Source organism: Mixophyes fleayi, chromosome 6, assembly GCF_038048845.1.
Source record: "Mixophyes fleayi isolate aMixFle1 chromosome 6, aMixFle1.hap1, whole genome shotgun sequence".
In the NCBI taxonomy this organism is placed as follows: Eukaryota; Metazoa; Chordata; class Amphibia; order Anura; family Limnodynastidae; genus Mixophyes; species Mixophyes fleayi.
In genome coordinates this window covers 175108301-175134406 of record NC_134407.1, presented here as the reverse complement: position 1 = coordinate 175134406, position 26106 = coordinate 175108301, and the positions used below count along the sequence as shown (strand labels likewise).

General features: G+C 40.5%; 1 protein-coding gene across 2 annotated transcripts in view; it reads left to right on the top strand.

Annotated features, from left to right (window-relative positions):
* Positions 1-26106, top strand: part of KCNH6 (potassium voltage-gated channel subfamily H member 6) — a 211043-nt gene that overhangs the window by 158134 nt on the left and 26803 nt on the right. Inside the window, exons 1-3 of one of the 2 annotated variants that reach the window (XM_075177362.1) lie at positions 5520-5773; positions 12181-12606; positions 20044-20443. In XM_075177362.1, the coding sequence (XP_075033463.1) occupies positions 5732-5773; positions 12181-12606; positions 20044-20443 (868 nt within the window). In that variant the 5' untranslated portion in view covers positions 5520-5731. Of the gene's footprint in view, positions 1-5519; positions 5774-12180; positions 12607-20043; positions 20444-26106 lie in introns of those variants that run through there. The other variant, XM_075177361.1, reaches the window with a different exon arrangement.

The window sequence follows — 26106 nt, the reverse complement described above, 5'->3', positions numbered from 1 at the left end:
TTTAAACAGTGTAGACATATTTTTTGAAGTATCTGATTTGTTAAGACCAATAAGTAACATCTGGATGAGGTTAGCTATTTTCGGAAAGATTACACTCATCACCGTAGCTACACGTTCAAGTAATGACAAATTAAGAAAGTGCCAATTTTCCATCAGTTTGTCAATCTTTCCCAAGACAGCAACAAAGTTCGCTTGATATAGAGACCCAATTGAATGTGAAATAATTATTTCTAAGTATTTAATCAATGTACATATCAATGTAAATGGTGAGATTACAGCAGATATCCCCTGGATCTTTGTCCCACCCGTCAGTGGCATAATTTCCAACTTATGGTAGTTTACCTTATAACCCGCAAAAGATCCAAAGGTGTCAATGGTATGTATTATCGTGGGTATTGATTTTTGCAGGTCAGAAACCAACAGAACCACATCATCTGCAAAGATTGACAGTGTGGCCTCCACGTTCCCCACCACTACTCCTTTATATGGCGTGACTTACCTAAGACTATAGCTATGGGCTCTAGGGCCACTGCAAACAAGAGCAGGGAAAGTAGACACCCCTGTCTTGTGCCCCGCTGAACCTGAAAAGAGGATGAGAGGACCGCATTACATGCTATTTGTGTCAGAGGTTTGGTGTATAGTATCCTTAAAGTAAGCAATGAACAATTCTGGAAAGATAAATTTCTGTAAGCAAATAAATAAATGGTCCCATGTTATAATGTTGAACGCTTTTTCAGCGTCTAATGAGATAATTAGATTAAGACCTTGCGCTCACGAGACCTCTAAATATTGCATTACAGAGATTATTTTTCTTACATTAACCACGGAATGGCGCCCCCAGACACCTATCTGATCAACATCTATGTAGAGGGGAGAAGTATTTTCATCCTTTCAGCCAGTATTTTGGTATATATCTTCTAATCGACATTTAGAAGCGATATTGGGCGATATGAACCCGGCACCGTTGGGTCTCTCCCCAGTTTTGGAAGGACTTTAATGACTGCTGAGTTGAAGTATAATGGGATTACTTGTTTAGAAATTATGTATTAAATCTGTCATAAGATCACACAATCTAGCAGACAAAATTTTATAGAATTCGCCGCTGAGGCCATCTGGTCCCAACGCTTTTCCTGTCTTTAGGGTCTGTTTAGCTTTATGGACTTCTTTAACCGTGATGGATGAAGACAATAAACTCAGCATTAACGTGAGTGACTGCCTGAGGCAGTGATACATACTGATCCGCCGTTAGAGGGTAGTCTGATGTGTCTTCTACCTCTGTAGTTAGTAGGCTGGCTGAATCCGTCTCCGTGTTTTTTCTTTGCCTTGGTGCGTTGGTGTTTAGCCGGCATGGAGGAGGTCAAAAATGTCTCCATCTGGCATAGAAACTATTTCTTTGTTTCAGGATATATGTTATCCCCACTGTTGTGAACCGCTATGCGGTATTATATAGTATTTTCAGCTGTGGCTGCAATGGAACTCTGGACTATGCCTCTGATCACATGTCCACTGGAACTGGAAGTGAAGATCATCTTTTTATGCAGGAAACACAGAGGATCAGGCTGTGGCTATTTCCTGCCTGTCACTAGGGTATCATTTTAATGCTATTCTTCAATCTCTTCAATCAAGTAGCCAGGAGGAAGTGTGAACCAACAGCACAGTTTAACAAAAATAGTTTTTATGAATAGTTTTCATTTTTGAGGGAACAGTAAGAAAAAAAGGGGAAGAGGGACAACAAAAGGTCAAAGGGAGGGTGGCCACATAGTGGGGAATGAACACAATAATCAACAGCACAGTTTTACCAGTGGTGGGACACGTGTAGGATTTACAGGGATGGTACCCACAGTGTGGAACAGACATTGCTGTGAATCCTATGTTGATGACCTTGAAAGGGCTAACAGGTAGGTAAGTAGCAGAGTGTGCTAGAAGTGAAGCCAGAAGGTGCCAAGCAAATGTCATTGTCAGAAGAGATTGGAAGACACAGTGAATATTTTTTCGCTTCTAGGCACCTACACAGGGCCTGATTAGCCAACAGGCTGACCAGGCTGCAGCCTGGGGCGCTGGGTCTAGGGGGGCGCAGCGCTGGTAAAAGTAAAAGAAAATTTCCTCTTTTTTTTTTCCCCCTTTGTGGCCGATTCAACCCGTCCGCCCCCCCCCCCCCTGAAATTCCTACCTTATGGGGTCCGCTTCTGTGTATGTCCGCTTCTGTGTAGGCTAGCAGGCGGCAGTTGACAGCTTCTGCTTAGCTGTCAGTGTGGCCGCGGTGCGCTGATTAGTGTGATCACGTGAGATGTTAACATCTCACGTGATCACACTAAGCAGACAGATCGCGCCCGCACTGCTAGAAGGAAGGAGCATCGGAGCGTCGCACGGGACTGAAGAGGACCAGTCTGGCAATCTTCAAGGTAAGTTAAAGTCAAAAACAGGCTGCAGGGGCATCGTTATTATTGTCCATGGGGGGGATTAATGACTCAGGGAGGGGGAATAGGCTGCAGGGGCATCATTATTATTGTCCATGGGGGGGGGGGATTAATGACTCAGGAAGGGGGGACAGGCTGCAGGGCATCATTATTATTGTCTATGTGGGGGGGGAATCATGACTCAGGGAGGGGGGAATAGGTTGCAGGGGCATCATTATTACTGTATATGTGGGGGGGGAAATCATGACTCAGGGAGGGGGGAATAGGTTGCAGGGGCATCATTATTACTGCCTATGTGAGGGGGGGAATCATGACTCGGGGAGGGGGAATAGGTTGCGAGGGCATCATTATTATTTTATGTCTATGAGGGGGGGAGATCATAACTCATGTTGGGGTGGAAAATAGACTACAGGGGCAACAATATTATTAATTGTCTAGGAGGTGGGGATCATGACTCAGGGGTGGGGGGGGGATAGGCTGCAGGGGACATCAAAATTATTAATTGGCTAAGGGGATTAATTAGCTGACTGTCAGGAATTGGTAGATATCAGTATATGACTGCAAATAATTTTCATATATTTTATTGCCTATATGTGCCTGTACTAGGGGGTAGTTTTATTTTGTCCTAATGGAGTGTTGTGTTTGAATCATTCACGGTTAGTTAACATTTTGCATTATAATAAAATTTTTGCACATTTTCAATACAGGACCCCAAGGTTCCAGAAGACAACTGACAACAACGCTTCAAGAACAAGCAAGGGCGAACATCAGGTAGTCTACGCTGCAAGATCAGGTAAGAGAGAACGGCACAATTTGTCTATCTTTGAATGTGTAATTTTACTGTCGTGACATTTTAATGTGTTTGCAGAGATTCATTAAGAAAAGTAAGTAAAAAAAATTAGTAAATTTTCTCCTGGGCAATGCCATGTTCCAATGCAAGGGATGCATATTAGTTTATTATTTTGCACATAAGTTAAATACTGGCTGTTTTTTCATGTAGCACATGGATACTTGTTAGCTTTATGTTTACACAGCACTTTAAAGTTGATCTAGGACATGCCCTACCCTAACTATAAACCTGTCCCCACAGTTTAACTTACATCTCCCTCCAATGCAACATGGTTTTGCTGACATGCAAAGTTACAATTTTTTGGGGATTTTCTTTCCTCAATGAATCAGGGCCTGTGTGTTTTTATGTATTAATTAATATTTTACAATTTTTTGCATATATATATATAAAAACACACACACACATGTATGTACACGCACACACACAGTGGTGAAGTGGGCTGATAAGCTGTGGTATTCCATACATCCACTTCTACTGCCTTGATTGTAAAACTGTTCTAAGTTTCCACTTTGAACACTGTGTATAAACATAGACATATAGGTATGGGTTGGGGCGGGAGACGCTCGCTCGCTCGCGCGCGCGCAGGGGGGGGGGGGGGGGCGGCAACAGATGTGTTAGCCTGGGGCGGCTGGAACCCTTAATCAGGCCCTGCACCTACAGATTCTGCTTTTGCCTCCATACACTTGCTCTTTGTGTGGCCATTTACGGAATTCCAGTCCCAAATGGCAATGCTCTTCATAGTCCTGTTGTCATTTTAAAACTACCCCCTGCATTGGTTGAAATGTTTACATTTTTCTCCTAAAATACTACTTGTTCAATCCTCATTTGTATCTTCGAATAATTGTTCAAGTGGTGCGGACGGCACCACTTGCAACCACGGGGGGGATACGGCCGGCCCAAACAGCAGTTAGACTGAGCAGCCCGGGGGGCAGATGCCCCCCTGACCCCCGGCCCAGCTCCCCCCCTCGAGTAGGATTCCCAAACACTGAACAGGGCAGCAATCCATTTAACTTAGATGCAGGCATGGGCCTGTCCACAGTTGGCTCATATCCACTGCAGGATGTGGATACATTTGCCCTCCTTATTTTAATATAGTTCAGGAGCAAGTAAAAAGTTATGCTTCATTCACATCCATTCTTGTTGTCCTTGTCTTGTAATAGCCCCTGTAATGGTCAATGCAACATACATATAAAAGTAAAATTAATGGGCCTCTACATGTTTGTACTGCATCTATGGAGAATGCAGAGCCAGTACTTTGAGTCAGTAAAAGATATCACCAAATACACGTATGCATTTTAAACAGTGGACACTTAGCACAAAAACTCATGAACTCGGTTCTCCTGATGCTGGCATGACAAGAAGTTTCACTGGTCTTAAATTGTTGTGCTATGTAAAAGGTTAGATGTCAGCTCTTTTATTCAATTTGATATTCTGTAACAGCGCCTGACTCTTGGCTTACAGCAGTCAGTGTCTGACACTTCCTGTCCGCTTTCAAAGGCCAGAACTTGTAACCAACGATCAAGACTAGAGATTTCAATGCTAATTCCATGGGACATCATACCATTTGGATGGAACCACAAGATAATATGTTCAGTGTTTAAAAAATACTACAGACTCTCTGCCATAAAGTAACATTGCAGCATCAGTGTCTCTTTAAGGAATTGGTATTGGTGTCACTAATGGCCTTTCAGGCATCTCTCCAACGTGAAAGGGAGCTCCTTGTGCTGATCTCATGGGGATTGAATGATCCTCTTCAAACTGATTCTGGAGTTTGTCAGATTTCACTTTACATGCAAACATACAACCAAAACAGTGACTTAAGATGGCCCAATTCTGTGTCGTGTTTAATCTTTAAAATGATAACACGTCCCTTTAATGCATTTTAAATTCCACTAATTTATCTGTTCTATATATTTATTTATCTTACCACACTCACTGGGAAGCTGTACCATGTTTCTGTTACTCTTTCTCTAAACCTTTGCTTTCTTATGTTACCTTTCTGAGGGTTACTTTAAGTTACTCATTTAGTTGTGAATTCTTTCCAGCAGCTTAGCCATTTCCATATACTGCATGTCACAAATCAAAGAATTTCCCTGCCTGTTCTATGTCCTATGCCGAGACACGTGTTAGTTGCATCATTGCTGAGTGTGTTTCTGAAACCCTATCGGCAAAATCATTATGATGAGACTTTATACAAGTCTCTTGCATTCATTTGACACGTACCTGCCTTCATGATCCCGTGAACTCTCACACTAGAGGGTGTATAGAACAATATATAGAACTTGGGGGTGTACAGAACAATGTGGCAGAGGGGGATAGATAGAGAGGCTGGTGAGTTCAACGGAAGGAAGAGAGCGACAAGAGTTGCTGATGCAGAAACAGATAGAGAGGTAGGGCTGTGTGTATTTGGACAAGCGATGACATATAGAGCAGAGCTGCGATTGTATCTGAGTGTACACGAAGCATGAGTCTGAAAACACATCTGAAGCCGGTAAGAGCGCACAGGGTAAGTGGGATTTGTGTGATACTTTCACAGCTTTATAGTCTAACACCTTTTCTCTGCTTTTCTTTCCACAAAACCCCTCTTTCCACTACAGGAGTTAGGTGCCTTGGGAGTGAGAATTCCTCTCTTTGTGTGTTCATCCGTTCAGTAGTTAATGTAGTGAGTGTTCCCTGTCAATGTTTTATCATAAACAGACCATTCTCCCCCCTTTTCATTAATCTCTGGGTGCATATGACAGCGGAGCTATATTGAGCAAGTAGGAGTGGTTCTCAGAGGTGCTCGAGGGGGGTGTTGTGGAAACCATAAGATCATACAAGCATCTCTGTATAGTGACAGCTCATTGCAGCTCTGAATTGTTGGTGAACACACTAAACAACCTACCTGTGTGTGTGGGAGGTAGGTGATACCCTACCATTCATCCTCCATGTATACCCCAAAGTTTCTATGTCATTTGTCTTATGTCCCATTGAACATACATTGTTGACTTATTCTTATAGCACAGACATTAAATTTCTATCTCTAGTGTATAATAGACATGTCAGTGTCAAACAGCCCTGTGTCCTTTCCCTCTATTCTGCAAATCAGTCATTTGAATGTTCCTCAGTCTGATTCCTGCTGTATTTTTTATCTGTCATCTAACAACTTTTCCCATGTGTAGGGTAAGGTATTCTGCAGCTATAGCACTCTTCCTGTAAACCATTTATATAGCCAACCAGGAATAGGCTTCTGTGAGACTGTACACAGCTGTCAGCTCTGAACTAAACATTGGACTCTTTCACTGTCAGCTCCTCGTGTTATTCAAGTCCTGATAATTAAAGTAGAAAGCAATTAAAATAAATATGGATTAATTGCTATGGAAGTATATACACAACTATATACATATCATTTTTACTTTTATTTGTGTGTATTCATATATGAATATTAAATAGTCTCATAGCTTTGTCATGCCGTATAGAGGGTATGTATATATTATGTCCATGCATTATGAAAATGTAAGATAATATAATAGATAGTGAAGCAGCTTCAGAATATTGTAAGAGCACGTTAAGCAGTGTAATAATACTAGAGTGGCATGTGAAACTATATGGATCGATATACAATCATTGTGAAATATGTAGCCACTTAACTGTTATCAGGGCTAGTTACAGATTAATGTTAAATGTTAATATGCTATTATTACTTTAGGTACAATACTATCATGACAGTAAAAGTAGCATAATTTACATCAGCAAGTCATATTATAAGTGAAGTATTTATTAGCATGTTAGAGTAGAATAACAACATCAAGATAGTAACAATAGTAACAACATTGAAGCAGTGTACTAAAATGTGACATAAAACAATATATACCGGTAAGTATATCATAAGCTATAAAGCAGTGGAAGCACATAACAGTATGAATTAGATATTGGCAGGGGAGAGCTGGCAAATGTTAGCCATGGGGGGCAAGACTCAGTTCAGCAATCTATTGGGAACATTTTAAAGGAAAAGAAATGCACGTGGACCAGCAACCCAGCCCAAGGTAGCCCACTATGGGACCGGCCCGGGGGACAGACGCCCCCCTACCCCTCAGTCCAGCCAGCCCCTGGATATTGGTTCATAAATCCCAAATGTTATGTGGTAGTTGAGATGGTTCTTATGTGTTTAAGTGACCACCTGATAGGCAATTGTTCTACATAAGTGTGGCAATCTAAATGGTCTATTACTAAAAACTAAAACACACTAAAACGGCAAATCACAGATCTAAATCAGTTCAATAATATCAGATGAAAGTTCATATAGATAACTGCTAATAAAAGATGTAATACGATAATGTAATTTACCCCATACTGTAAATTATTGTGGATATTAGAAGTCATTTCAGATCTCTGTGACCTGTACAAAAGCAATTAGCCTACAGCATTCTGCTTTTATAGGATCACAGAACTCCTTGGTGACATCTCTATAATGTACAGTAGAAAGTATATGACTTATGAGTTCAATTTCAACGTAGGCACTAGCTGTGTAGAGTTTGTATGCTCTCCCCATGACTGTGGGTGTTCCTTCTGGGTGCTATAGTTTCCTCCCACAGTCCAAAAGCATACCGGTAGGTGAAGTGTGTGTGTATTTAGACTGTAGAGCTGTGTAACATGTTGGGTCTATACAAATGATAACAAAACAATTTAATTAAATTATATAACTCTAGAGGGATCAATAGATAAACATGTGCAAAAACCTGTGGAAGCCCTTGCTTCCATTGCATTTCATGTCTCTTATTTACCCAGAGGCTTCCATTTTTCTCCATTCACTAAAAGCAGTACAAACATATTAATGTGATGGTATATCCTCTTAACATATGTAATATTAATTCAATTATATGAGCACCTGTATATAACGTCCCCCTCTCCATCTCATTTTAGCCTGTGTTTTATGCTGGTGGTATAAAGTAGAACTACATTTATATTATGGCAAGTGGAACAGTATCGTTGGGTATAATCAAACTATGTCATTTGAATCATCCTAACAATAATCAAAAACAATAAAAAAAAAAGGTAGACATTGTTTGGCATTAGTGAAAGTGCGTATACTGATCTATATCATACATCAGATATTTGGTTCCATAAAGCTGACCCCCTGAAAAGTGTATGGAAAAAAAAAGTGTACAGTCACCAAGGAGACGACAGACTGACACATTTTTAATCAGTGTTTATGATTTGTAGTTATTATGATTATCAGAATATAAAATGTAAAATAATAATACTTTGACTGGTGTCTCTGGGGACCTGCCCTTTCTCTAACAGAGAGCTGTCTAATTTCTATGGTGGTTCGATGCTTTCTAACTCAAGGGTGAATAGGGGTTAATCACCGGCCCCAGGGGTTAGGGGAGGGCTCTTCTGCCTGACTGACAAAACTCATGTTCCCCGCTGGCACCCACATTGATTGGGATTAATTATCATCCATGCGCCTTTCCGATGCCCTTTGCAGACTCGGGCCCTGTGTCCATAAGAATTAGCATCTGTCTGTCCCTGGGTAGACGAAGAGAAGTCCCCCCGTGCTCATCCATACTGGTATTGATCTTGATATGTATATTTACTGTACATTTTTGCAATGATCTATTTAAGTTGATTAAACGATTACACATGTTAAAACAAATGATGTGATGGAGAGGATTGATTTATCTAACTTTTCCGTTGTTTTTGCAGCTCTGTGTACCAAGAAAATAATTTATGAAATTTACCTGGCTGCTATTTTTAGGCTGCCATGTTTTGCAATCTGTACTATTGAAGTCATCTTAAAATTACCTAAAGAGTTAAGTATGGCTCATGGCAACTATGTATATCGTGGAGATCACTTTTAAAGAAAGCATATTGGAAGCTTCCAGTCAACAACAAAGTTGTAGATCCAGTAGATAGTTAAGCACATGTGGAAGCATAAAGTTAAGCCCCTAACATAGTATTGTCATAAGAGCTTCTACATTTTTGTGCTTTTTCATTATGCATTGTGATTCCCAAAATACCAATGAAAATGTAGCTGCTCAATATATATATATGTCTGCTTGTACTAAACTTTTATGGTGCAGTGTGAATATTTAACTTAACTTTTTTTAACCAACTTATTGAATCAGGCTCTACAAGTGTTTCATGAATGTCACTTGATTCATTAATGAAGCCAATAATTAACACACCACTGATATGGGTTAAAATTGAAATAACAAAGAACACCATGTCATTTCTTTCAGATCCTAAGGCTGTCACAGGAGTTATTAGAGTACCGCGTTTAAGATTAGCAATTAACAGAATGATCAATTTTAGAATGTAAAAATGCTAAATCTAAGTCTCCATTCATAAATGTGTATAGCTTTACCAACTAAGCTCTGCTTATTTGGGAAAACCGGCATTTTAAATGTTTGTGTGTCATTATCCTAAAGGACATCTCCTGTCGTGAGCACTTACAGTCTGTATGTAAGTTTGTTGCTTCAGTGTCTTTAGACCTTTTTGTCAGATGTTGCTTTGATATACTGAAGTAAAATTACAAACATTTCATAAGTGCCAAAGCCTTTTATTGACAATTACATTAAGTTTATGCAAAGAGTCAATATTCTTTTGAAGACCTCTGCAATTCACCCTGTCAATCAACTTCTGGACAACATACTAACTGATGACCGCCCATTCTTGCCTAATCAATGCTTGGAGTTTGTCAGAATTTGTGGATTTTTGTTTGTCCGCCCGCCTCTTGAGGATTGACCACAAGTTCTCAATGGGATTAAGGTCTGGGGAGTTTCCTGGCCATGGACCCAAAATTTAGACGTTTTGATCCCCAAACCACTTAGTTATCACTTTTGCCTTATGGCAAGGTGCTCCATCATGCTAGAAAAGGCATTGTTTGTCACCAAACTGTTCTTGGATGTTTTGGAGAAGTTGCTCTTGGAGAATGTTTTGTTACCATTCTTTATTCATGGCTGTGTTCTTAGGCAAAATTGTGAGTGAGCCCACTCCCTTGGCTGAGAAGCAACCCCAGGATGCTTTACTGTTGGCATGACACAGGACTGATTGTAGCGCTCACTTCTCCTTCTCCAGACAAGCGTTTTCCAGATTCCCCAAACAATCTGAAAGGGGATTCATCAGAGAAAATGACTTTACTCCAGTCCTCAGCAGCCCAATCCCTGTACCTTTTGCAGAATATCAGTCTGTCCCTGATGTTTTTCCTGGAGAGAAGTGGCTTCTTTGCTGGCCTTCTTGACACCAGGCCGTCCTTCAAAAGTCTTCGCCTCACTGTACGTGCAGATGCATTCACACTTGTCTGCTGCCATTCCTGAGCAAACTGCACTGGTGGGAGTGGGCTCACTCACAATTTTACCTAAGAACACAGCCATGAATAAAGAATGGTACCAAAACATCCTCCAAGAGCAACTTCTCCCAACCATCCAAGTTTGGTGACAAACAATGCCTTTTCCAGCATGCTGGAGCACCTTACCATAAGGCAAAAGTGATAACTAAGTGGCTTGGGGATCCAAACTTCGAAATTTTGGGTTCATGGGCAGGAAACTCCCCAGACCTTAATCCCATTGAGAACTTGTGGTCAATCCTCAAGAGGCGCCACAAATTCTGACAAACTCCAAGCATTGATCAGGCAAGAATGGGCGGCCATCAGACAGTATGTTGTCCAGAAGTTGATTGACAGCATGCCAGGACGCATTGCAAAGGTCTTCAAAAAGAAGGGTCAACAATGCAAATATTGACTCTTTGCATAAACTTAATGTAATTGTCAATAAAAGCCTTTGACACTTATGAAATGTTTGTAATTTTATTTCAGTATACCATGGCAACATCTGACAAAACGGTCTAAAAACACTGAAGCAGCAAACTTTGTGAAAACCAATATTTGTGTCATTCTCAAAACTTTTGGACATGACTGTAGTTATGCAGGAAACAGTAAGCCATTCACCTTCAACACTTAGGGGTATATTTACTAAACTGCGGGTTTGAAAAAGTAGAGATGTTGCCTATAGCAACCAATCAGATTCTAGTTATCATTGATTTAGTACATTCTACAAAATGACAGCTACAATCTGATTGGCTGCTATAGACAACATCGCCACTTTTTCAAACCCGCAGTTTAGTAAATATATTCCTTAGAGTTTTAGGAAAGGTCCACCAACACTCCAGTCTTCTCTATGCAGCATGTGATCAGCTCGTGATCTAAGCGTTACTACTACAAAGACTATCTCAAATATCTCAAAAAGATATTACAATCAGAAGTTATTTATTTGCCCATGACTGTCTGTTTGGGAATTAAATCATAGATTGCTGGTATCCGAGAGCAGCTCAGCTCCTATTCATGTAGAGCATGAAATGCATCATGTGGCACCAAGGCAATGGAACACAGTTTGTTCTGTATACTGACTTTTTTCAATTATATTATTTAGTAACCTTTTGCTAAACAATAATTATTATTAATTGGTGAAGTATCGTTTTCCTATTGACTATTTATTTATTTGACATGCCCAAGTCTCCTTTCCAGTGAGGAGAACCATGCTACTGTGCTTCCATATTAAACCTGTATTTATGAGATACAAGGTTTTAAACATCTCAGAATGAGATCATGCCAAAGTTCCTTGTCACTACCTGCCAGCTGTGAGAGCTATAGTAAGTGCTGCCAAATGTCAGCAGCTTGTATACAGTACTCCCTGATGTCATAACTTCAGTAATTATTACCAACTCATATGTGTTCTAAGCAAAATGTATATTTATTCTCACAATAAAATGCATTTAAATGGATGTCCTTATATCATCTTATCTTATTTCATTATTCTGCTCTATACAATGTATTCCCAATAAGAAATGCTTGGGACAAAGGCTATATTCTTTTGACTTATAACACAGTAACATGTGATTGGTTATACACATTAACTGTCCTCACACCCCCCGCAGGTCCTTTCCCTGGGGGCAGACGTGTTGCCAGAATACAAGCTGCAGGCACCGCGGATTCACCGATGGACCATCCTCCATTACAGCCCTTTCAAAGCAGTGTGGGACTGGTTAATCCTGCTGCTTGTTATCTACACTGCTATCTTCACCCCATACTCAGCAGCCTTTCTGCTGAACGACCAGGAGGAGGAGAGAAGTTGGGAGTGTGGCTACTCTTGCAACCCGCTTGACATCGTGGACCTGATAGTGGACATAATGTTCATTGTAGACATTGTCATCAACTTTCGCACAACCTACGTCAACACGAATGATGAGGTAGTTAGCCACCCAGCTAAGATCGCCATCCACTATTTCAAGGGCTGGTTCCTTATAGATATGGTGGCGGCCATTCCCTTTGATCTGCTTATCTACAGGACTGGTTCAGATGAGGTAAGAGATTTCAAGCCGTAATAATCCCATAGTTGGCTGACAACCATAACAAGCACCCAATATTGCTGTATTGTCGGCTTTCCATAAATGACATGTCCAGGTTTTCAGTTTTGTGCCCCTGTAGATCATTTGGAAAGTCCCATGCCCTATTACCCCAATCTTTACCATAGACCATACACTATAGGACTGAGCTACGTGTAAATTTTGTCCTTGTAACAGAATTTGCATCTGAGCACACTCTGTGGCACTGCGAGGGGTGCTAATAAGCATTTTTTTAATGCAGGAGACATATTACATACTCTTTCAAGCTGTACCCACAAACTGGTCGGCTCTGTTTTCAGATTTCATTTTTGAGTTGAACTAGGCCTCACCTTCCTCACAACTGTAGGTTGTGTATTTTAATCCATCTACAACGCAGAATGTTTTTTCCTGGTGCAAAATTTACACCCAGCAGCTGGATTTGCTCTAAATCAGCTCATATGTGTATAGAAGAAATAAATGTTTTCTACCTATGATTGAATTGATAATCTAACTATCCATTCGTGGAGGCTTACACAAGAAGAAAGTGTTAAGAATGAAACAACTAGCAACCTGAATTTCAGAAGTAAAAAACCAGGTGATAAATACATAGATCATTTTAACATGTTACTTAAACATCACTGTCTCAATGCTAGAAAAATATACATCAGAGTCTGTGTAGTGTCTGTTCTCAAAGGAGTTGTCCAATTACAACTAAAGATTAACTACGTATTGCCTGTGGGCAGTGCATCGTGAAATGGTGCAAACACATGACCGATAACCCCCCATGGAGTCCCTTCAGTCAACTGATGCCCTCATAGCATCCCCGTAGACACCAAAGCCTCTCTTATATCCCAGACCTGTTTTATCACTGCAGCCCATTGCATGGAAGCTAGCACAGCAAGCTGAAATTTGAATTACAATTTGACTTCTACAACAACCATTTCGCTATGTACTGCCCAGAGGCACGAATGCAGGTAATGCATTTATTTTCTGCATTTATATTATTTGTACCTATTCTCTTATTTGTACTTGGAATCAATTTAGCATAAACATAACTAGGGACTATACAACATTATATTATCTACATATTATACACAACACAATATACTTGTCAACTATACTATGTCTTTATCTAGAATACTGCTAAAGTGAAGTATAATCAGTACTGCATTCAAACATACCGTGATGTTGTTTTTCAGAATCTATTCATCGTTACAAACAGGATTGTTCCTTTAATCAATCACAGGCCTGGGCCTATATGGTCTTTTCACAAATCCAGGCTTGGTGAAGACCATACTTGAAATAGAATTTCACCATAAATTCCTGTGCTGGTGTCAAAATCTGGACAACCAGATCCCAAAAAAAAGAGCTACAATGTCACAATCTAATTACAAAGATGAACCAAAATCTAACACTGGACAGACAAAAAGGTTGGTTCCTAAGGTGCACATGAGCTCATCAATTAAATTGTAGGTAGAGGTATCATGGAACATGACTATAAAACTTAACTTTATTAATGTTGTTTAAAATTACCAGCGAAATATCAAAAATAATGAGACAAATAGAAACAAACGATGTGTGGACATAAAATCAGCTGGATGCAGCATCCAGCTGATTTTATGTCCATCCATATATTCATGTTCCATGATACCTCTACCTACAATTTAATGGATGAGCTCATGTGCACCATATGAACCAACTTCTTATCTGTCCAGTGTTATTTTCTATTTTAGTTTAAGGTTTTATCCCATATAGCACTATAGATAGCAATTGGTCAATAGTGAATGAGTGGGTTTCTTGCTCTTATCCACTGGTGCGATAGGTACCCCCGTTTTCCCCTTTCCTTATGCAATGGATTAGGCACCAAAATATACTAGTTGTTTGTTACTTTGCCACATCTAACCCAAGATGACTGCAGTAGTGGTGAGGATTCATCCTGGAGATGACTGGATTCATAGAATGGTTTCTAAATTTTGATCACTCATGTTTCTCTTATCTGTGCCGCCATTGCGCACTCATTGGGAAGTAGCTAACCATTATAACTACTCATCTACTCTAGGTATAGACAACTGTTTGGTGTTTTAAAGCAATGTTTCTCAACCTGTGTGGTGTATGTCAAACAGATTCAAGTGATGAGGAAACTAACCTCATCTTGTATGTGTGTCCCAGGTTTTGAAGCAGGCTGGGATAGAACATATTAGATCATTGTAATGTTCACAGTTGTATTTCAGGAGATAATTGTACTGATCATGTTGGAGGCAATGGCCTGTCTGCTCATCTGATTATGTTAGTAAGGACTGGACTGCAAGTGACAGGGTCAGTCCTATGTTGTGGGGAGGAAAATGAAGGCAACTTGATGGGTCTCTAATCTCCTATTTCCATGCACTAAAGTACACCAGGGAAAACAGGAGTGTGATACAACCTTATAGTGGGGCCTTGAAGAGCTACATAGAAACATGGGTTTGCAAAGCCGGCAAATAATTTCTATACAACTGGCAGCAGGAAATTGATTGGTGTGTAGTGTCGCTGCTAAATTATACATGATTCATATGAAATCTAACACAACTCTGACTGATTGCCCAAGTGTTCACTATGTTCAATGACATACAAGTAGCGTTGTTATTAACTATAAGGAGTGCATGCTATTATCAACAGATGTCAGAAGGTATCAGTAACTTTCTTGCAAGTAAGAGAAATATACTATGAAGTTTATAATCCAGGGGCTGGGGTGGGAGGTAATAGTACAGGCACTGGGTGGCATAATCATGCGTGACAGCCATAGGGGGGAATTACTGTGTGCTTGGATGCTTGAGCACTCTTTATCAGCTTTGACTGCACCAATGCCCTTACAAGGCAGCCCCCTGTACCCACAGCAGGTGTCTTGTATGTTTCTCACTTGTCCAGCACTGGCTGCAATGTTCAGTTTGATTTTCCTCTGCAGCTTTATTTAAAAGTGAAATTTGATGGAGTGTATCCTCACCCCTTCATCAAAAACAGCATAAGCCACGTCTCACAGCTCTGAGACAACGCCGCAAAGTGTACTGACTTCGGTCAAGAAGCTTAAATGGTCAAGCATTACATGTCAGTTATGCCTGCTGTCAAATTTTGTGTATATTTATTGATATATTTATTGCAATGCATGCAGTACCTTACAAACAGACAGGACACCGCAAATTAAGACTATGATAGGTAAGTACAGACACCCCCCAGACAGTTGGGTAGATAAAAGTGTGCCTACTTGTATGCCAGACAACACTTTAAGCTGCACATCCTCTTCCTGATGCTTAGGACTCACCCTGCGATTAGGATTTACTGATCCACCTGATAATCTGCATTGTGTGAATGGTAAACATGTCATGTCAAAGTCCAGCCTACTATTAAGGACCACTCCTTTCATTCATTTATACATTTGTTTTTTTCTCCACAATTACTGCTTTGCTTGATTATCCTTATTTGTCTGAAATGTGTCGTGAGATTGAGGGAATATCTGGATTGTTTTAATTGCAGGTGCCACTACTGTGGTGTGTTTGCCTGTTTTTATTACAATGGTCACGTGAGACTTTAATTGTGCTTTAACGTAAAGCTTCAACAATTGTTCCATTAATAAGTGGTGATGATGATGATGTATTTTGTTGTGAGGACGTGCATGTGCCTTGTCATCTGCAAGTGTAAGCGCCTCTGAATTGCAAAGGGATATACACTATGTACATATAAGATTCCATGGTGACGATAATGTGCATTATAATGCAAACATTTGGGTTCAATATTACAATATCTTGATACAACCCATTAACTAGAAGACAGCAAGTGTATTCTGAGCTTTGAGGTGCCCACGCACTGGCATATCTGGCATCTTGGCCTGACTACAATATATCTACTAATCTTTGTACAATTTGTTCACACACACGTGTAGTTAAATCACGGTGGTCAGACTATGATCACACATACAGCTCGAGATCATTGGGATTCATTTATCAAAATGTAAAATTAGGCCAGCAGTGCACAAGACTTTGCGATGTCATGAAGTAGTACTTGCACAAACATATCTGATTTTATGCAACATGCATGAAGTTTGTATGTGCAAATGGCATCTGTGGGGGTGCAAAATTTTGCATCATATGATGGGAGGAGCAGGGGCGTTGATAATGAAATGCAGATTAGATGCCCTTCTCCACCCTGTTTTATGCCCATGTGAAGAAACAAGTTATGAAAAAAATTTGAGCATATTTGCCATCTTTTGACGGGTTCCCTCTGGAGGTCATGTGAGGGGGGCATGATCACGCAACCACGCCATCCTGGCAATGTGCAGCGTTGCGCGGGGTGCCAGGATAGTGCAATTCTTAACAAATCAGATCCAAGAGGGTGCACTGCTCTCCTGCAAGAACTCCTAAAAATTCTGCAGTCTCCCGGATATTCTGGAACAGTAGGCAAATTTGGATTCAAGGGGAGGAGAGGGCGCATTTACATGGGAGTTCTCTTATTAGCAGACAATCACAGAGTGATTTTCTCCCTACAAAAGCTCTTGATTGTTACACATCCTCAGAGGTGGTAAAACCCAAGGGGTATATTTACTAAACTGCAGGATTGAAAAAGTGGAGATGTTGCCTATAGCAACCAATCAGATTCTATCTGTCATTTTGTAGAATGTACTAAATAAATGATAACTAGAATCGGATTGTTGCTATAGGCAACAACTCCACTTTTTCTAACCCGCAGTTTAGTAAATATACCTCCAAGTCTCTGCTGATATTTCTGAACACTTTCTTCACCTTCAAGGCAAAATTTATACAGGAAAGTACATTTCTAGCAAAGTAATAAAAAGATGTGAAATGTGATAAAAATGTGGCGTCACCTTCCGCTCATGATTTATTTAAGACCTAAATGAGGGTAAACCAAGCAGTATTTTTGGAGTGCTCTTAAAGTAGTTATAGATTTTGAAGCATATTTTCTCTCTCTTTCAATATGCACATTTCTACCCACACCTGCAAACCAGCAAAGGTAGACTGATAGTTCAGGGAGTAGTTTTACAACTGGAAAGTGGCTGTACACTGTCATGGGTAAGGGGAATAATTAGACGCATTTGCCCAAAATGATATGCTGCATGTGGCTAGATATTTGTGGTTTGTAAATAACCTTTGTTGTCCTATTTTCCACCAGTCCTGACCATCTAATAGATCCCAATCAGGCGGTAAATGTATCAAAGTGCGAGTTTGCAACTCCAGCGATTTTCTCGGGAGAGTTGAAACTAGCCAATGTATGAAGCTGAGTTTTCATACAAAATCGCCAGAGTTGTGCTTCTGTCAAAATCGCTACTTGCAAAATCGCCAGAGATCAAACTCACCACTGTTTGCCCCTGCAGCTATACAAGTCTACAATGTATGAAGATGAGTAAGCAAACTCAGGAGAGTTTGCTTCTAAGCACGCCAGATACAACACGCTGCTTGATAGCAGCGTGTTGTATCAACACATCACTGTTACACTGCCCTGACAGTGTTAAAAAGTTAAAGAACAGATAAAAGTTGGAAAAAAAAAAAAGCGTGAGGTCCCCCCACTATTCATGCTTAACCCTAGTGCTGCCTGACTAGTGCTGGTCCCATGAAAATCGGGGAAAAATTTTGCGTGGGGTTCCCCCGATTTTCACTTTACCAGCACTAGGCAAACCAGCCAGGGTTGGCGGCACTATAGCGGGGGGACACGCGGCAGGGGTCCCCCTGCCATAATGACTAACCAACCCTAGACTGTTCAGCGCTGGGCTGGATTCCCTAGGGAGTGGGGTCTGCCGAAAAAAATGAGCGGGCCCCCCCCCCTAGAAAGAACCAGCCCAGTGCTGATAGCACTAGGGCTCTTCCTACTACCCCTGGGCTGTGGGTAGTAGGGTAATACGGCGGTAAATAGTGAAAAAAACAAACTGACACCAATTTTGTTTGTGGAACTACAAGTCCCAGCCAGCCAGGTTGCCCAAAAAACTGTGGCCATGCTGTAGCTTGTATAACTACAAGCACCAGCATACCCACGGCAGCCAGGGCATGTTGGCACTTGGAGAACCACAAGTGCCAACATGCCCTGACATCCCTGGCTTGCTGGGACCTGTAGTTCCACAAAGAAAAAAGTTAAATAAATAACAACACCCTCATAAACACCACATATATTTATTAAAAATAAAAACCCCACAATAACTACACTACCCACCCTCTTTTTTACCACATCTATTTAATAAAAATAAAAAAAAACAAATACTTACCAATGCTGTCTTCTTTCTTCTTACCAGGGTCCTGGCTTGCCCCAGTCCCTTAATATTTATACCTCCATCTTGACGGCTTGCCCCAGTCCCATCCATTTTATACCTCCATAAACGATTGTTGAAAAGCAGGAACACTTCGCCCAGAAGGGGCCCATATTTGTACATCCTGAATCTGTGTGCTTGCTTGAAGAAAAATAAAAAAAGTCTTGAGACGCCGCAAACACCTCGTAGGAGGTCCGTTTCGCAATGATCTTACGTTGTTTGCGTAAGTTCAAAGTACAGTATTATGGCATTTTCCCACTAGTGGGGAAATCACATAATACTGTACCTAGAGTTTACGCAAGTAACGTAGCTCATTGCGCATGCGCTACGCTACTTGCGTAAGCTGTAGTACAGTACAGTACTGAGTTAGAAGCAGGAGCGGGCTGGCAAATCTCAGCCCGGGGGGCGCACAGGCGGCCGCATCACATGACACGCGATGCGGCCGTCTGTGCGCTGACGCGGCCACATTGCGTGTTTTGTTATGCGGCCGCCGGTAATATTAAGGAAATTACATCCGGGGGGAAGGGGGGGGCGGCCGGCCCAAACAGGGGTCAGACTAAGCGGTCCGGGGGACTGATGCCCCCTGCCCCCGGCCCAGCCCGCCCCTGGTTAGAAGTTAGTTTAAGGAGCAGGGTCCACACAACTCTGAGTAGTGATGTGAGGCTGTTGAGACACTGATGTAGGGAAATTGTATTGTCAACTACACCTTTGTATGAAATAAAATGTATACATCTAATTTGTTTTGGTTTAGTTCCACTTTAAAATGTGTCAACATTTTAGTTTTAGTTTAGTTCCACTTTAACACAGTATATTTCTACGGACTTACTATAAGTTAGTCTGCTGTGTACAAATCTCTGTTTTCATATATCACTCGTTGTAATAAGTTTCTGAAACTTTCCTAGTGATCCTTTAAATTATGTAATAAACTACCAACCAAATGAAATAATATATGAGAATTATTAAAAGAGATTTGCCACCAGTGACAAATATATATTCCATATGAAACAAGGAATGTCATGCAGGGGAATGGAGTATGTATGAATGAGAGAATCATTGGATTGTGTCTTGATTTTGGAAACATTATAATGACAGGTCAATAGCTTTGTCCACATATTCTTTTCTCTCTCCTCCAGACAACCACTCTGATTGGCCTCTTGAAGACAGCGCGGTTGCTGCGTTTAGTGCGTGTTGCACGGAAGCTGGATCGATATTCTGAATACGGGGCCGCTGTGTTATTCCTCCTCATGTGCACTTTTGCCCTTATAGCACACTGGCTGGCATGCATCTGGTACGCCATTGGCAATGTGGAACGTCCCTACATGGAGCACAAAATTGGCTGGCTGGACAATCTGGCCAACCAGATTGGAAAGAGCTACAATGACACTGATGTAGCCTCCGGGCCCTCCATCAAAGACAAGTATGTGACAGCTCTGTACTTTACCTTCAGCAGCTTGACCAGTGTTGGATTTGGAAATGTCTCCCCAAACACCAACTCAGAGAAAATCTTCTCTATTTGTGTCATGCTGATTGGATGTAAGTATCAGAAAACATTTCCTGTGACTAGTTGTTTGCCTGTGCTGTCTAGTGCTATGTGTGGTTGGTGAATAATATAAAGCTATCCTAGTGCTATTACAACCATGGTTTTGTTAAATAACTGATTTAAATGTCCTCATTGATTAAAAGTGATCTTGTTTTCTATATATGGCATGCAGAGATATGTAGCTTAACAACTGGAAAGACAAATGCATACTTCTTTACTGTAGAATAGCACCTTTAATGGTGTGCGTATATTCTTGTTACTAGCTACACAGAGAAAATAATTAAATCTTAATTCATAAACCTGTATATCATGTAAATAGTAATTACTGATGTAAATGCAGTTTTAAAGTTCCTATAACTTCTTAAACGAGGCTCCTCGGATATTGTTTTAGTGGCTGGTAAGCAATAAAAAGAAGATCTTCTCTTGTTCCCTATGTGCCAGGAGAGAGCATTAAATCCAACACAATCCTTATGTACTATGCTTTCTCTCAGGCCCGCTTCCTCCAGACTGCACATTAGGGGAGCTGTGAGGTATAGGTGAAGACAGCCCAGGAGCAAGCTTTCTGTGCTACCAGCCAGACTCACCTCCCAAGCACTGCACTGAGGTCTAGAGAAAGCTGTGCTGGGCAATTGGGGTCAAAAGGGAATCTTTTTTACAATGGGAATTAGGCTACAGCTTTACAGTTATGACATATTGATACTAAGAAGGAATAACAATAGACATAAAGGTATAATTGAAGTAAGAACTTCAATAACAGGTTAGCATACAGGTACCAGAGTCTGGTACAAGAACAGGACATGAAAAAGATACAGTTGATAATAAATATCAGCTGAGTAAAGTAGTATGTGAGGCACTCCTGTCTAGAAAGACTATCACTATAAAATCAACTTTATTGATAATTGTTATTAAAAAGATTGTTGTTTAAATATCCAAATGTTATATAGATTGGCGAATATAAAAGATAGAAGTGAAAAAGATTGAAATGTGGTGTTTGAAGAATTAAAAATGACCCATAGGGAGATACGGTTATCCTTGGTAAGTATTAGGTTCGTATTAAAAATACAATACGTGAGAGCTAATGCGTTCTCTATTTACCTATATTATTAGTAAAAGGACCCCTGACAATTGATATCTTGTGTCAAATTACAGTAACGGTTCATAATACTTGCAGCTGCCTTTATTGTTATAAGAGGGTTATTTTGGCCTCATATAAATTGGGTGCTTTTAAATATACACTCACATATGTAATATGGAATATTCTCATATATTCTAGAGATATGCCATATGTTGCGGGCGGAGTTTGATATAGATGGTATTGGTAAAGGGGGGGTTGGTAGATCTAAACAATTGTTCCACACATAATATCATAGCTATTTATTATTAACCTCATGTGTATAAAGATGGATACATATACATCTTATATGGTGTATCCTAGGTTTATTTCACATCCTTTATCCAGGAAAAATATTTACACCAGGCTTATTATATAATTGATAGTGAGTATTTTATGTAGTTGTTTTCACATAAACACTGTGTGGTAAACCAAAGATGCCTATATGATGTATATAGAGGGGTGTCCTCTAATGAAGGCAATCTCTCTATAATATAGCTCAGCTATGGGATCTCCACATATAAATAATAGTGGATGCTTTTCAATATCTATTCTCTCACATGGGCCCTGTGTACTACGGAGAAATGCCTATAAATATCATGGCAATGATGGTATCCACAAATGAAGGCAATATCTCTCAATAGTAGCCCAATAGTGAGATTCCCACGCATGTGGAATGATCAAAATTGCCCACTATGACTGTATCAGTAATCCGGATTGTACAACTACCCCAATCTATAAAAGTTCTCCTATTGAATGCCCGCTTTCAACCTGAGGCTAACAGCTATGATAGTTATTAACTATGAACCTTTTTTGTAAAGCACGATCACGGAGAGGTCCCGCTGACCGACTCCCTATTTCCGGGTCTGTGACGTCATACGTCACGTTACCCGACGTACATTTCGCCGATAGGCTTATTCATGGGGAATTACCCGTCTAGGATAGGACTGGAACTTTTATGTTCCAGATAGCCAATGATATTGTTTCCTCAATGATTGACATCTATGGTGGCCATTCATATGGACACAGATCTTGTTACTTATAGGAAATTAGTTACCTTGTCCTAATCGGACATAAATCTACATTTTAAGATACAGGTTATAACAATAAGGGCAGCTGCAAGTATTATGAACCGTTACTGTAATTTGACACAAGATATCAATTGTCAGGGGTCCTTATACTAATAATATAGGTAAATAGAGAACGCATTAGCTCTCACGTATTGTATTTTTAATACGAACCTAATACTTACCAAGGATAACCGTATCTCCCTATGGGTCATTTTTAATTCTTCAAACACCACATTTCAATCTTTTTCACTTCTATCTTTTATATTCGCCAAGCTATACGACATTTGGATATTTAAACAACAATCTTTTTAATAACAATTATCAATAAAGTTGATTTTATAGTGATAGTCTTTCTAGACAGTAGTGCCTCACATACTACTTTACTCAGCTGATATTTATTATCAACTGTATCTTTTTCATGTCTAGACTTGTCTAGTTATGAGAGCACCCCCTCAAATTATATGCTACATTTGTTTACATATAATTGAGGCTTGTCTATACCTTTGAGCGGATTGGTCCACCCCCCCCCCTTTTTTTACAAGAACAGAACATGTCAGTTAAGTCACAATAAAATTTACTCAAATGTTCAAAACACTTTAATAGAAGAGATACCAGGGCACCTGCTACATCAAAGTCCACTTGAGAGATTTCAAAGAATGTCTTTTTAGTGTGCATTAAGTAAGCATGGAAAAGATACAGTAGATGGCAGCATTACTCTAGCTAAGTGCAGAAAATGTAATTATTATATACCTATGTCAAATTTATGGTCATGGTCTTTCATTGAGACACAGTGAGGATTTTACAGGAAACGGCTGACTACAGTGTATCTTGCAATTACTTATATAAGGATTATATATCTGAAGATATTCAGAGTGCTACATCCAGGCTTAAGCTGAAGACAGTGCCATATGTTTTAATTATCAAACTCAGAAGATATGGAAACGTTCCTATATCTATTTGAGAGCAGCACAAAGGTGTATACATGCAGAACTAAAGTGATGGTATGGCGTTTTGTTATCTTTTATTTTGGGCAGACTGAGATTTAAGTCATGTGATGCATAACTAGGCTCACTCATGTCTCTAATACATAATCAGAAAGGCACACCTCCAATTCACTCAGCTCCACTTATCATGAGATGTCTAGCAGGAACTTCAAACTATTGTCCCCACAAAAGAACCAGGGTTGGTCAGGTTGATTGCACCCCCTAGAATCAAACTTATCCTAGAGCAACTTCACAAAACACCAGAATATGCATTCTATTATGGCTTCTTTGGTTTGCTACTTCCCATAATTTAGAGTGTGCTTTTTTATGTCCTCTGAGTGGAAACCAAGCCTCAGTCTATACTTTCAATGCTACGCTTTTTGTACCCTTCAGGCACAATTCACATAGGAAGGCCCATTCTACTAATGTCATAAAAACAAAAACACACAATACTGACACATGTTATAAAGTCAGTCCTGATGTTCCTGATGTCCCCTCTCTCGTGACTAATTTAAGGCAGTATTTTAGGAGAATAATAGAAAAGTTGGAATTAATGAAGGGGTGGTCCTAAAGTGATAGTATGTTGGAGTTTGAAGTGGCCTTTTTTCTTGTTCCAGCATCAAATCAAACCTGAAAACTTGCAAAATGTTGCAAGGAGAGGAGGTCATCTAGGGAGGGTAATAATGCTGCTCCTGAAAGCAAATACAGCCTTAGTCCCACTATGCACATCGATTTGCACAAATGCACCTAGGTTTTCACCAAGAGCATAGGTTTGCAATTACATTCGCAGTGGTTATTTTTGCAGAAGAGCAGAAGTCTGCACAGGCAGAATTGAGGGGTTGAGCAGATTGAAGCCATTCCCAGTGTAGTATGGAAAAAAAGCAGAGTGAGATTATTATAATGAGATGAAGTGGAGGAAAATGTTCGTTACCCTCTGCATCAGCTCAGAGCTAGCAAAGATTGGATGTTATCCTATACACCCAAGGATCACCCAAGAATATGTGCCCTCTCCACACCTTTATCTCATAATAAGAATCTCATGAAACCGTCTGAGAGTGAGAGGAGGTTTGTGAACCAGGTAGAGTGTTGGAATGTGTTTGGAAACTGGCCTCCTAAAATAAATGTAATGGGTTTAAATGTTGTTAATTACCCAAGCCCCCACAGCCCAGAATTGTTGGGAAGAGCATCACTCTTATGAGCTGCCTGGTGGAATCCAGCCCAGGATATTTTGCACTGGGGTTGGTTGAAAATCGAGGCAAAGAGGACACACTGCATGTCTGTATACATGATTTAGATTACATAGTACACCATACATGGGGACTGTCTTCCTTTAAAGGGGTTGAGTGCCACTGCAACAGCACTTCTCCACCAAACGAGTACTTTCAAAGGTATGGGGCCTTCAGCAGGGAAGTGCATTTCTAGGCACACTCCAAGCAATGTACTAAAGGTCTTCACACACAAGACATTGCCATGTGTGGACAGTCCCAAATTCCCTCACTATCATGATTAATTTAAGCCATAAGTAAGACTGAAATGAGCAATATATTAAGGTAGGAGGTTGATGGGATACTACACCTTCTAAAGAGTTTTCCGCATATCCACACATCAAAGCACACTTTTTGTTTGTATAAAGTGAACTGTTTTGTGTGTCCACTTATTTTATGGTACGTAAATAACCTTATGGGTGTGTTGTGAAGACTCAATTTGATCCAGATGTTTGGCCTACCTAAAGACAAGTTATATCCAATTTGGCCACCCACATGAGTGGACAAATTAGACACTTTTCCTATTACTTGGCACTTCTTCACAGCAGCAAGATAGGTCTTTCTATGCCCAGTTTTAGATACAGGACAGGTCTGTCAGATAAGAGTCATTCTTTCAGATATCAGGTCAGTCCCAAAGTTGATTTCTGTACCATTCATGACACAGTTCTTTGCTGATCCACTTAATACCTATCCAACCACTGCATTAGTGTCTCTACCTCTGGCACATCCTCCATTCGACTCCCACTGTCTGTTAAGTTCCCACAAAGTTTCTTCATGGCCCTGTCCTTTCCTCACTGTACACCCATTCTCTTGATGAACTAATTCACTCATCCAATCACCAATACCAATAAACTGTTACACTTACCTCTCCCCGTTCTAGCGCCGCGATCGTCGCAGTCCTGGCTCTCACTTCTGGCTATCGGGTGAATTCACATGATCGCGCAGCAGGGCAGGGAATTCAAATCCTCTGTCTATTTAAACCTCGCTCTGACGCTTGGGCAGCATCAGAGCAACCTCAGCGTTCCTGACTCTGTTCCTGTGTACGGTGCCTCTCTAGTCCTCCTGTGTACCAGTCCTGTTTTGCTGACCATTCCCTGCTCTCCAATCCTGATGTACCAGACCCGGCTTACCTGACCACAATTATCTGTTGTTTTACCTGTGTACCAGACCCCGGCTTACCTGACCACGTGTATCTGCTGTTTCACCTGTGTACCCGACCCCAGCTTA